The 13873-nt window shown below is 48.8% G+C and overlaps 1 protein-coding gene across 1 annotated transcript in view; it reads left to right on the top strand.

The window, feature by feature from the left end:
* Window positions 1-13873, top strand: part of LOC140394137 (visual system homeobox 2) — a 36791-nt gene that overhangs the window by 12926 nt on the left and 9992 nt on the right. The window contains exon 2 of the mRNA XM_072481021.1: window positions 13482-13639. Within this exon, the coding sequence (XP_072337122.1) occupies window positions 13482-13639 (158 nt within the window). The remainder of the gene's footprint in view (window positions 1-13481; window positions 13640-13873) is intronic.

The following is a 13873-nucleotide window of genomic DNA, read 5'->3' as shown; positions in this document are numbered from 1 at the left end:
TTTCGCTGCCGTTGTCGACTTGCGCTCACCTCCACTTCAGCCATTCGTCTCATCTTTCGCCTGGATTCTCCTTGCGCTCTGTTCCTGTAGATGCCAAGTTTATTATTGTTTCCCGTGCCCTCCTTCCAGCTATCATTTCCTTGCCTCCCCTCCACCTCCCTGGTTCTCCTCCATTGTTCCCTGTCTCTTCACTCTCCCCCCCCTCTCCCCCTTCTGTCCCCTCCCCCCGCTTCTGTGGTTCGCCTTTCTTTCCTCTTAGGTTTAGCTGTCCCCCCCCCCCCACTCTCCGGTCTATCTCTCCCTCTCATGCCTTGGCTACTTTCCCCATATTCTTGGCTAGCTGGCTATTTTTTGCTTGTTCGTTGGCCGCAAACAGGTCCCGGAACAACTGGGTGAATGTCTCCCACGTTCTGTGAAAGCCGTTGTCTGACCCTCGGATGGCGAATTTGATTTTCTCCATTTGGAGAGATTCCGAGAGGTTGGACAGCCAGTCTGCAGCTTTGGGTGGTGCTGCTGACCGCCAGCCGAACAGGATTCTACGGCGGGCGATCAGGGAGGCAAAGGCAAGGGCGTCTGCCCTCCTCCCCAGGAATAGATCTGGCTGGTGATACCCTCCCACCCCCCCCGGATCACTATGCCACTGTTGATGCTCTGAGTAATTTAACATAGAATCCCTACAGTGCAGAAGGGGGCCATTCGGCCCATCATGCCTGTACTGCCCTTGGAAAGGGCACCCTACATAAGCCCCACTTTGTGTGCTTTATTTATTTATTTCTATTTTTGTTCTATCGAGAGATTTTTTTATGCCTTGTTCTATATGATGTTCTTTTTTGTAAAATATTTTTATTCTCCATTTTCACATTTTCTCCAGAATTGACCCCCCCCCCCCCCCCACAAGCAGTAAATGGTAACAAATACAAAGTCAATTTCCTTATCAACAACAACGATCCCATCCTCCCACCACCCCAAGCAACGACCCACCTGACAATATAAACATCAAATAGAACAAACCCTCCCACGGTGGGACAAACAAAGGAGAAATAAAAGAGAAAGGAATTAGGAATCGCCTATGGTCACCATTAACCTATATAGTCCCTCCCACCCCCCCCTCCCCCTAATATTCAATGCCATCCAATCCCCGAACGAGTACCGCAAATGACACCCATGCATTGCAAGCGCCACCCCCTCCCCGACTCCTCCCCTCCACTTTGTTGCTAACTTTTGGTTGGTTCAATTGGCTCTGTTTTATAACCTTTGCTCTAGAGTCGCCAGGTATCTTTATGATACCGCCACGAGGTTCAAGTTCAAGTAATGATCAATAACTCAACACACCAATTAGTAAGATTCAAATCAAAACACATTTATTATACACAGTAAATCACTACTCATGCATAAACTCTACTTACTAGGCTATTTCTATAACTAACAGGCCTATACTTAGCTTCGGACTGGCCCACCAGGTCAGGGGAACAAATGGCCTTTCGTTCAGGTCCTGAGTCTGCGGGATTCAAAAGCTGGTATGGACTGGTAGCTAGGAGCGCCTATCTCGTAGCGAGCATTGACTTGAGACTTACTTGCTTGGAGGCAACAAGGCAGGTCACTGTCAAGGGTTGGGTCAAGTTGCTGAGTGACCCTGCCAAAGAAGGACGATTTGAACTTGGGGGCTTTACTTTATAGTCCCCAGAGGCTTCCCACCCTTCGGGGCGGACCCCGTACCTGGTTCCAAGTGATTGGACTACTTTCCGATCACTTGGATCGATTTCTCCAATGCTGGAGCGGTTCCCTGATCGTTGGGCGGTCCCTAAGTGTCCGCTGGCCTTCCTTTGTCTTGGCTCCTGCTGGCGCTGAGGAGTCTGGCTTGGCTTTATTCACCTTAACTGTTGCGATTGTGCCCTGGAATCGCTCATTACTATGCAGATGGCTGCTGCATTACTATGCAGATGGCTGCTGGTTTCAGTGCTGTCTGCTTCCTTACAGGTTTCAATACACATGATTTCTGTATTTGTTAGTCTTTGCCTGTGTTGGCTGAATTTCCCTTCAGCTTTTGCGGTTCTCCATTTTAAGTCGGGAAGTGGCCAACTCAGGTGGCTGCACTCCCTCCTTGTGATCCTAACGCAAAGCGTGAAGGATCATATAACTGCGTTGTCTTCATTCCCTTACCTGGCGAGCACTCTTCTATGGCCTCTACACTGACCATAACTATGCAAGAAAAATTTTAACTAACAGTCTAAGTGGCGCTATGTCAAAACAGGGACATGCATTACAAAATAAAAAAACGGTACCTCTAACTGTCCTCAATAAACTACACTTACTCAAACATTCAATCATATTACCTTCTTAAACAATACACACAAAATCATGGCAGCATTATTCACATTTTTCCTGGCTTGGCAGTCAAGCTCAGGATTGTACAATCGCTCATGAAACACATTTCTTTATTCACAAAAGGAATGCAAATGAATGTCCTTCATTATAGATCGCGGGGGTCGGGGATCTGGTCATAACCAAAAATAGGGGATCTTATCCTATATACCGGGGTGCGAGAGCGGTAGGCTCTCCTTCTCCATTTCCTCATGCGGATAGTCTGCACGATGCTGCAGAGTATCGCCAACACTAATAGGGATTCGACTACGTAGGAAAGGGAGTACCAGGTTATAAACCTGTCACACCAAGATGGTGTGGTGTCGCTTGTGACTGGGCTCTGGATGCTATGGGGAAGTGTATCATTAATGGCTGGGGGGGGGTTGGGGTCGGGGGTCAGGGGGTTCGCGTTTGCACGCAACCAAATGTTCATTAGGGTGATGAACAACACGGAGGATGTCCTCATAGTTCTTTTTCTTTCTCTTCTCTTCGCTGGAGCTTCTGGAGTTCTGTGGGATCAGGCATAGTGTCTGTTACTATCTTGGTTTAATATCTCGTCTGTTAGTATGTCTGTCTTTTTGTGCCAATTCTCCCTTTACAATTTGTCACCATGTGTGACTCGCTCATTTTATTTTTAAACCGAATATTCAGGACAAGATACACTTCAAAATACTGAAACAGTGCGAGCCGTCTTGCAAACTGTGCGATTTACCATCCAAATGTTCGAGGATGTAAATAGCATAGGGATGGCAACCTAAGGGTCGCCTGAAACAAAACAAAACTTTTTGAACCAAAAGTGCCGAAATGAGGTGCGTATGGGCCACGACGGGTAAGATTTGGATGGAGTCCCCGGGTAGGACGGCTACCAATACCGTATCTCCCCTACCCGAGCGTAGCTGACCAGAGGGGGGGTTCCCAGGCAGGGCGGGTCCCAAGCCGTTTCTCCACTGCCTGAGCAACCGACAAGAACGGGCAAAAATGTAGTTATCATGGGGGGGGGGGGGGGGGGCTGCCGTATTGGTTTTACCTTTAAACCTGAAGGGTAGTTATGAACGGTTTGTTTTTCTGTCGACAGACGAGTTCCTCTGAACTGGCCTGGGACATTAATAAGTCTCTGTGGACAAACTAGTTCCTCTGAACTAGCATCCGGGACAAACTTGTTTCTCTGACTGCCAGTGGGCGTCAGAAGGGTGGTGGCGTGGGGCCGTGAATTTTTTTTCGATCTTGCAAACAACATTTAACAATACCACTACCAACAACATTAAACATGCTGAAGGTTGCATCAGAAAGGACACCGTTTTCTCCCAAGCGGTTCCTTTTTAAAACATCATCTGGACACCTCAGTTACTAGTTGCGAACAGGGTCGCAAAGGGGTTCTCGCTTTGGGAGTCAGACTCAAAGTCGTCACCTTCTCCCGGATGCCATACTCTCGAATGTATCAGGGCTGATAGGGCTGCATGGTGCGATTTGGGGTCCATCTCGTCATTCCGGACGAGCCTGTATGAGTTATCTCGGTGCCAAAAGGTGGTGTCTAGTTCTGTGGGGACGGAATTGGGGTCGTAATCGTAGGGCGGTGGTCTTTGGTGGGGCTTATTGAGGAATGTGATGAGGAAGAGATCACTCGAATTGTGGTCAGATTCGCTGGGTGTGGGTCCTGTTGCCTGGGGATAGTAGGGAGGCGTGCTGTGGCTATTGTCAGTGTCACAGTCGCTGTCGCTACTGCTGCTGTCTGTGGGCGTTCCGAGGCGGAGTCTAGAGTTCGGGGGTGGAGTCGAGGTTGAGTCCGTGGCTGGGCTGGACGTGTTGGGGGAGGGTAGGGTTATGTTGTCTGTGGGCGGGGCGTGGTCTGCTGTGTCGAGCATGACGTGGTGTGCGTGGTTGGACTGTGGGCGATATGCCTTAAGCTGGTTAATATGGAACCACACAGTCTTTCCGTTGGGATACTTAATTTTATACACGGAGGGGCTTACTTTGTCCGCAATGGAGTACGGACTCGAATACTTTGGTGACAGGAATGTGCTGGGGTTGTATACGGAGAGCATGACTTGCTGTCCTACACTGAGCTCAGTCGCATTCCCTGTCTTATCGAAACAGGCCTTTCTCTGTTTCTTTTGTGTGCCTAATCGTACCGCGGCTGCTAGCTGAGCCATTTTAACATTCTCTACCAGTTGTTCTACTGCTTTATCATGTGTGAGGGCCGTCATTTCGGGGCTGGTCAAATCTAATCCCAATAAAAATTCTGTGCCTTTCATGGGGCGTCCGGTCATGAGAGTGTGTGGGGTGTAACCTGTAGATGTTGAAACTGTATTTTGCAAAAACATCAGCGCAAAAGGAAAGACTGAATCCCAAGTGGTGTTGTTTTGCTGGACCATTTTTCTGAGGGTTGATTTTAGGGTCCGATTCACGCGCTCCACGATACCACTTCACTGGGGGTGGTATGCGATGTGGAATTTTTGGGTAATGCCAAATATCGTGAGGACGTTCTTCATGACACGTCCCGTAAAATGGGAACCTTAGTTGGATTCAATGCTGCGGGGGAGTCCCCATCTCGTAAAGATGTGGTGGGTTAAGATCTTGGCTGTGGTCTTTGCCGTGTTCGTTCTGGATGGGAATGCCTCTACCCATTTTGTAAACGTGTCTATCACAACGAGTACATACTTATAACCATTCCTGCAAGGGGGCAATGGTCCTATAAAATCAATCTGGAGGTTAGTTCAGGGGCCATTAACGGGGCGGGTTTCTTTGCGTATCTGTCCGGATTGTTCTGGGCACAGATAAGGCAATTCTCAACGTAGTGTGTTACGTCTTTTAAGCTTGGCCACCAACAGAGCTGCCTGAGGTGGGCTGTAGTGGGATCAATTCCCTGATGTCCATGACTGTCATGGAATAAACAAATGAGCTGATTCCTGTCCTGTTCAGGGATCACATAAAGGGTGTCTTTTAACACTACACCGTCGTGTGTGGTCAGTGCATTTTTGAATCTATCGTAAGGTGCCGTAAATTTTCCTTTCAAAATCTCCCTGAGATTGTTATCCTGCTTCTGGGCCTGCACTAAATCCTCGATATTAGTCTGCGAGACCTGGACTGCATTCACTGGTGCGCTTTCGGGGGGTGTCCAAAAATATCCATGCCTGGAACCTGCTTTTGCCAGTGCGTCGGCCTTTACATTTCCAGGGGGGGAGGAACGGTGGTGACTGCGAACTTTATCGATTCCGAATGGCCTGTTCTGTGCTTTTTCTAAAATGTGGCAGAGCAATGGGGCTGAAGGGAGGGGTTTTCCGTCTGCGGAAACAAATCCTCTTGCTTTCCACAGGGGTAGGAATTCTGTAAGGCTATTGCAGACATAGAGGCTGTCCGAGTATATGTCTGCTGGACTGGGGAAGGAATCTGGGTGATCCACAATGTACGGCACGGCTGCTAGTTCTGCCGCCTGCGCGCCTAAGTGGCCTGGTAGCTTTAGTGATATTTCTTCTCGGTCGCGTCCCTGCGCGTCCTCAACATAAATGCCGCATCCTGTAATGCGCTTCCCTCCTAATATTGTGGAAGAACCATCCACATAAATTCGTAAAGATGCGCACATGTTTGTGGGCTGAGGGCTCTGGGGTGAACTACCTATCTTTCTGAGGGGTGTTTTTGCAATAAAGGGGCCTGTGTTGTGGTGCGGTGAGATGATTTCAGTGCCTGGGTACTGAAGGTTATCTGCTAAGAAAGTGTGGGTCTTGGTCCTTTTAACAGTAATGTCCCGTCCCTGCAAAAGAAGGGTCCATCTGGCTGCTCTTATTTGACTGACTGTACCGTCCTTAAGTCGTCCGTCCAGTAAAAGTTGGGTGGGGGTGTGTTCCATCAGGATTGTGATGGGGTTCAATCCGGTTATGTATGAAAAATATTGTACTGCCCAAAAAACTGCGAGCAGGTGCCTTTCACAGGCTGAAAATCCCTGCTCCACAGCATCTAAGACTCTGGAGGCATAAGCCACGGGCCTTAACTGTTCGTGCCGTTCGAGGAGGAGCACGGCCGAAAGGGTGCGGTCTGTGCTTGCTACCTCTATCGCATAGGGGGAAAGCGGGTCTGGAACTTATAGTGCGGGGGCTGCTATTAGTGCTCTTTTCAAAGAGTCCACAGCATCCGTATGCTGCGGGAGCCATTCCCAAGGGGCTCCTTTCTTTAGGAGTTCCAAGAGGGGTGCTGCCTTGCTGGCGAAACCGTCAATGTGGTTTCGGCAGTAGCCAACCAGTCCTAAAAACGACAGGAGGGGTGAAACATTCTGGGGAAGGGGCAATTTGGCAATCGAGTCAATTCTTTTGTGCTCGATCTCGCGTTTACCATGTGTGATAATTGTACCCAAATATATCACCTTATCTTCCAAAAGCTGGGCCATTTTGGGGTTTAATTTACAACCAATCTTCTGTAGGAGTTCCAGGAGTTCGGCTAGAAGCTCGATATGCTCTGCCTTGGTGTCTGTCTGCAGTAATAGGTCGTCCACATACTGGACCAGACATTCGGGGCGAGAAAATTTCGATAATCCATTTGCCCGCTGTCGGTGGAAAATGGAGGGGGAGTTGTGGAATCCTTGTGGAAGGCATGTCCACATGTACTGCTGATTTTTAAAAGTGAAGGCAAATTTGTATTGGCACGCTTTTGCCAATGGAATGGACCAGAATCCATTACTGATGTCCAAAACCGTAAAATATTGTGAGTTGAGTCCCTGTTTGAGCATGGTCTCGGGACTTGTGGCTACCATGGGGGCTGCTGCGGGGGAGACTTTGTTGAGTTCCCGGTAATCGATGGTCAGTCGCCATGATCCATCGGGCTTTCTCACTGGCCAAATCGGGGCATTATTAGTAGAGGCTACTGATCTGAGTACGCCCTGCTCTAATATGTTGGTAATTTTTGATTGGTTCAATTGGCTCTGTTTTATTACCTTTGCTCTAGAGTCGCCAGGTATCTTTATGATACCGCCACGAGGTTCAAGTTCAAGTAATGATCAATAACTCAACACACCAATTAGTAAGATTCAAATCAATACACATTTATTATACACAGTAAATCGCTACTCATACATAAACTCTACTTACTAGGCTATTTCTATAACTAACAGGCCTATACTTAGCTTCGGACTTGCCCACCAGGTCAGGGGAACAAATGGCCTTTCGTTCAGGTCCTGAGTCTGCGGGATTCAAAAGCTGGTATGGACTGGTAGCTAGGAGCGCCTATCTCGTAGCGAGCATTGACTTGAGACTTACTTGCTTGGAGGCAACAAGGCAGGTCACTGTCAAGGGTTGATTCAAGTTGCTGAGTGACCCTGCCAAAGAAGGACGATTTGAACTTGGGGGCTTTACTTTATAGTCCCCAGGGGCTTCCCGCCCTTCGGGGCGGACCCTGTACCTGGTTCCAAGTCATTGGACTACTTTCCGATCACTTGGATCGATTTCTCCAATGCTGGAGCGGTTCCCTGATCGTTGGGCGGTCCCTAAGTGTCCATTGGCCTTCCTTTGTCTTGGTTCCTGCTGGCGCCGAGGAGTCTGGCTTGGCTTTATTCACCTTAACTGTTGCGATTGTGCCCTGGAATCGCTCATTACTATGCAGATGGCTGCTGCATTACTATGCAGATGGCTGCTGGTTTCAGTGCTGTCTGGTTCCTTACAGGTTTCAATACACATGATTTCTATATTTGCTAGTCTTTGCCTGTGTTGGCTGAATTTCCCTTCAGCCTTTGCGGTTCTCCATTTTAAGTCGGGAAGTGGCCACCTCAGGTGGCTACATCCTCTTACAAAAATCCTCTCCCCAACCTCCATTCCTTCCCCCCATCTTTCCACCCCGGCTAGACTCATCGGGACCTATTCTGCCAGGCTCCGATGGCCGCATCCCCTCCCCCCACCTTACTCCCGTTCACTGGCCGGCTTAAACCGGCCAGCATGGAGGCCCCCGCCCGGGTCTCTTTCCCCCTTGCCCGGCCCCAGGAAACCCAAGAAATCCCTTTAGCCCACAAATCCCGCATACACACCCAAGCTCCAAAGAAACATCATTGCAAGTGAAAGTCCCCTCTCTTCCCTTGTCCAAGTATATACAACGTTGGCTGATTTAGCACATACACCCGCCGCAGTGAAAAAATACAGTTACATGAGGCTACATCAGTACATGACCACTTCTCAATTCAGCCACAGTCCTTCTGCCTATGCAAACTCCTCCGCTGCTTCCGCCGTCTCGAAATAAAAGTCTATGGATTTGTAGGTTACCCTCAACTTCGCTGGGTACACTATGTCGCACTGCACCTTACTGATGTACAGCGCCTTCTTCACCCGGCTGAAGGCAGCCCGCCTCCTCGCCAGCTCCACCGTAAAGTCCTGGTATATGCGTATACCAGCTCCAGCCCACTGCACCACCCGCTTCTGCTTTGCCCAGCACAGGACCTTCTCCTTCACACTGTACCTACGAAAGCACATAGTCACTACTCTTGGCGGCTCACTCTGCTTTGGTACAGGCCTCCACGACCGATGAGCCCGATCCAGTTCATATCGGGAGGGATCATCCCCCTCCCCCAATAGCTCCGCCAACATCGTGGCAAAATACTCAGTCGGCCTCGGGCCTTCCACTCCTTCGGGAAGACCGACAATCCTCAGATTCTGTCGCCTAGGATCTGCTTTCCAAATCGTCCATTTTGGCTCACAGACCCTCGTTGATCTCTATCACCTTCCGCATCTCCTTCCCCATCGAGGTAAGTTGAAGTGCTGCAATAATGTCTCTTCCACTTCCTTCAGCGCTTCGCCTTGCTCCCGTACCTCCGCCACTGCGTTCAATACCGCCGCCCTTACCGGGGCAATCGCCTCCTCCACCAGCACTTTCAATACCGCCCCCATCTCCTTCCCCATCGCCTCCATGTGTTTTGTGAACTACCTTTCTAGTTCCGCGGCCATCACCTTAGTCATTTCTTCAGCCGTGGGCAGTGCGGCCTCCCCTGGTGCCCCAGCCTCCATTTTACTTGCCGTCCCCGCGGTGACCTTTCCACTCCCCGACGGACTTTCAGCTGTTTTTTTCACGGCCGCTTTTTAACTTGTGCTCGACATCTTCCTTCACTGTGCCTTCTCCCTGCTTGTGCCGCCTCTGTTACCCCTGGGACCGGGCGTTAGACCCTGAAAATGCCGTTCCCGAGCAGGAGCCCTTCAATGTGCGGCTGCCTCCCGCCCGCCGTCACCGGAAGTCCCTGTATGATGTTCTTTACATTTATTTATGACCCCCATGTAATTAGCCTATTACGTTTGCTTTCTCCCTCTTCTTCAATTATATTGGTTGTTTTAGCTTTTTTGTTGTTCTGTCTGGTGTATTTTATATGCAGTTCTTTTTTTTTAAGCGCACAAGTTTATTTTCCTGTGTCCATGATCTCTTTTACATTTAATTTCTTGGTCTGAATTTTTGATCATTTTTATAATTTATTGATGACTGTGTGTGTTAGCTGTTTTGTATATTAATGGTTGTTCTTTGTGTTTAATATTTTATTTCTTGCACTATGTTTGATCCGTTTTATATTTCATTACTGATCAGTGTGTTTTTTAAATCTGTTCTACATTTTTTCTGTGTGTTTCAATTATTTTACCATTTATTTTTCGCACTGAGTTGCTCATGATTTGTGGCGATGGTGTCAACCTGTTGTCAGTGAATCTGAAATAAGCAAAATACTGCGGATGCTGGAATCTGAAGCAAGAACCGAGGATGGTGGAAAATCTCAGCAGGTTTGGCAGCATCTCTAGGGCTAGAAAACAGAGTCTTTTGGCTCTTCATCATAACTGAAGAGAGGGAGAACGTGTTAGATATTAGACTGTAGCTGTGAGAGATTACAACAAGATAGCAACAATAAGAACAAAAGACAAATGGCCTGGTGTGGGGTGGTTGGGTGGGAGGGGGGGTTGCATTGAGGTAATACATGCATTGGAAAGGGGTATAAGATGGAGGAGTAAGTCACAATCTAAAGCTGCCGAACTCGTCGTTGAGTCCCGAGGGTTGCAACCGGAGATGCTGGTCCTCCAGCTTGTGCCGCCCTTTCCTGGAGTATTGCAGTAGGCTAAGGACGGACATGTGGGCATGAGAGCAAGATGCTGAGTTAAAATGGCAAGCAACAGGAAGGCTTGGGTCATGCTTGCGGGATGAGCGAAAGTCTTCTGCAAAATGGTCGCTCAGTCTGCGTTTTGTCTTCTCGATGTAGAGGAGACCATAATGGGAGCAGCAGAAACAATAGACCTAATTGAAGGAAGTGAAAGTGAAACGTTGCTTAACCTAAAAGGAGTGTTTTGGGCCTAGAATGGTGAGAAGGTAAAGGGGCAGGTGTTGCACCTCCTACGATTGCATGGGAAGGTGCTGTGGGAAGGGGATGTGGAGTTGGATGTGATGGGGGAGTGGACCAGGGTGTCAAGGAGGGCATAATCCCTGCAGATGCTGACAGGTGGCGGTGAGGAGATGCTGGGTGCAATCTATCGGCCACGACGCTCCCAACGTGGGACGCAACGAGGCCGGTAAATCTCGCAAGAGGCCTCTCGCGGGATTTACCGTCCTTGTCATGACTTGCGAGATCTGATGAGATCTCGTAAGGCATCGCGATCTGTATCCCGCCCATTGAGGTCAGGACCCAAATTTTCATTTTCAAGGAAACAGTTAGTCTCACTTGAATATGTCTATGCCAGGTCTACCAAGCTTCCAGGACTTAACAGCCTACCCTCAGAGACGCTGAGCGGGCGCTGTTTAGCACTGGTTTGCACAATTGTGGACCACGCGTACCGGCGCATGGGGGGGTGGGTGCCTCCCAGACTATCGAGGCCCATAGGTGGTCAAACCCGGGGCAGAGTGGTACCCTGGCACTGTGATGCCACCAGGCACTGTGACACTGCCAGCCTGGCAGGGGCACTGCCAGGGTGCCAGGCTGGCAGTGCCATGGTGCCTGGGTGGCACCTTGCCCATGCCAGGGATCGGGCCTGTGGGTGCCCGGCCTTTATGAAGTGGGGTGGGGGGGGCTTGATGACCCCCTTATTGGGGAGTTGGGGAGTTGGGGGTGTCTGGAGGCCGCAGTGGGTGTGGGTGTGTGTGGGAGGGGGAGGTCCAGACCAATGTTTTTTCAACTTTCTTTCCGGCGACCCATGTTTTATCAAATGGCTAAGTCTTGCGACTCATGCCACATTCACAATAGATTCCCTATAGTTACTTTTAAAAATGTCACACTCCTTAAATAAAATGTCACCTCAGTATTATTAAATGTAAAAATTGTAAATTGGGCTGCTGTCTCACCTTAAAGGACAGTTCCATCCTGACATCTTGCTAATTCAGGACTATTTGATTATTTTATATCCTCGCACCCATTGTTAGCATTTGCATGCAAGCACTGGAAAGGTTAGCAGACTCAACATTAATCATAATAATAATCTTTATTGTCACAAATAGGCTTACATTAACACTGCAATGAAGTTGCTGTGAAAATCCCTCAGTCGCCACACTCCGGCACCTGTTCGGGTACACAGAGGGAGAATTCAGAATGTCCAAATTACCTAACAGTATGTCTTTCGGGACTTGTGGGAGAAAACTGGAGGAAACCCACGCAGACACGGGGAGAACATGCAGACTCCACACAGACAGTGATTGACACAGTTTTAACAACGTCATGTTCACTGGTTCAAAACCTAACATGACCTTGGATAGAAAATTAAACTTAAAACTTCCACTTCAGAAACAGGAGTCCTAATTGCTGAACTAAAAACATGGTTCGACAAAATGTCACTGGATGTCTGTCAGTACTGTCTCCCAGGTAAATATGTCACAGACTGAAAACATTCTTAAAAATACCCAATACTGGGCACAACTCGGCTGACCAGTATCCTAAACATGCAGACACATTCCATATGCTCCTGTATACATAAGCGTAGTTTAGTCGCCAGCTAATGCCATCCTTGGCTAACAATTGAAGTCCCAATAAAGTTAGAAGCAAAAGTCCTTGTGGTACAGGATCCAATTCAGCTGATGGAGTCCAGGTAGCCACACGGCAGAGATGGATGCTTGGGGATGAGTACCTGGCAAGGGGGGTGGATAGACGGGGTGGGTGGGATGAAAAAAAAGATGCATTCTTGAAGGACAAGAGCCCCGGTGTGGAGAGACAATTCGGAAGTGGAAGGAGTGGACACAGTGGCGGAGCTCGTTAGTACAGGAAATGGGACTGAGTGTGCCACACGGGGCGGGAAATGAAGCAGGGTCCCGTTTAATAGCGGGAGATGCAGCAGAGTCCCGTTTAATAGCGGGGTTGTTTGCAGCACTGCCAGCGCCTGGAAACAGCCAGCTAAACACACTCAACACGGGACCAAAGTATTTCATGGTGGCATCATGCTGGAGTTGGTGGAAATGGGGAGGCTGGTGGGGTGGAAAGTGAGGACAAGAGGGACCCTGTCGTGCTTCGGGGGGAGGGGGGGTGATGTTGGGGGAAGGGGGTGAGGGCAGGGGTGTGGGAAATGGGTGGAACCTGGTTGAGTGCCTGTGAACCACAGGTGGGGAGAAACCTCAGTTAAGGAAAAAAGCAGGCATGTGAGAAGCACTAATCAGAAGTCTATTTTACATTTCTTCGGTTTGTTTTTCTAGGATGTACAATTAATTTCTCACTCGAGGAGTAATATCTGTTTGGCTTTCTCACTGTTCTCTTTTGTCTGGTTTATATTTTTCTGTTTGTATCAGGGCAACTTGTTTTCTATTGCATGACTGGCTACTAGTCTCTAATTCTTGCTATTTCACTTACAGCTGCATTTTATACCAAAACTAGGCTGACACTGTGGTGCAACAATGAAGGAGTGTGGCATTGTCAAAAATGGTGCATTTAGCAGGAAATGTTAACCTGTGTGCCAGCTCCTGGGGATATAAAGATCCCACTGATACTATCTGAAGAAATATTGGTGTCTGGGGAAAAAATCTCCACCCTGCTACCAACAGCACAGGAAACAAATTAACTTTATTTGTTAAGGCACCTTGTTGTATTCAAAGGTTCTGCTATGGTTGACAATGACATACTTCAAAGATGGTTAATCCGTTGTAAAAGTGCTTTGGTTCAGCTGGAGGATTTGGGCAGAAACATTTTCCCTTTTGTGATTTGTGCCATGTAGATGAGTCGAAACCAGTGAAGCAGCGACGGGCACGAGCAAACTACAGCAGCTGGCAGCTAGAGGAGCTGGAGAAAGCATTCGAGACGACTCAGTATCCAGACATCTTCATGAGAGAGGCACTGGCACTCAGACTGGACCTCATTGAGGCCAGAGTACAGGTACATTGGGTAAAAACATTCAAACCTAGTTTTAGAGAAGGTGCATGAGTGAGTGTGTGAATGTGTGGTAGTATGTATTGGGGGTCATGTGGGACTGGAAGCCCCAATGTCATTGGCTGACAGATCCCGGGTCCTGGTTGGCCGTTGACCTCTAGCTCCGCCCTGAAGGCGGAGTATAAGAAGCCGGAGTCTTCCCCCGCAGGCCAGTTTACTATCGAGCTGCGGGGGAGCAGA

This window comes from Scyliorhinus torazame, chromosome 17, assembly GCF_047496885.1.
Source record: "Scyliorhinus torazame isolate Kashiwa2021f chromosome 17, sScyTor2.1, whole genome shotgun sequence".
In the NCBI taxonomy this organism is placed as follows: domain Eukaryota; kingdom Metazoa; phylum Chordata; class Chondrichthyes; order Carcharhiniformes; family Scyliorhinidae; genus Scyliorhinus; species Scyliorhinus torazame.
Note: the sequence above shows the minus strand (reverse complement) of the source record. Positions and strands in the feature narration are given on the sequence as shown.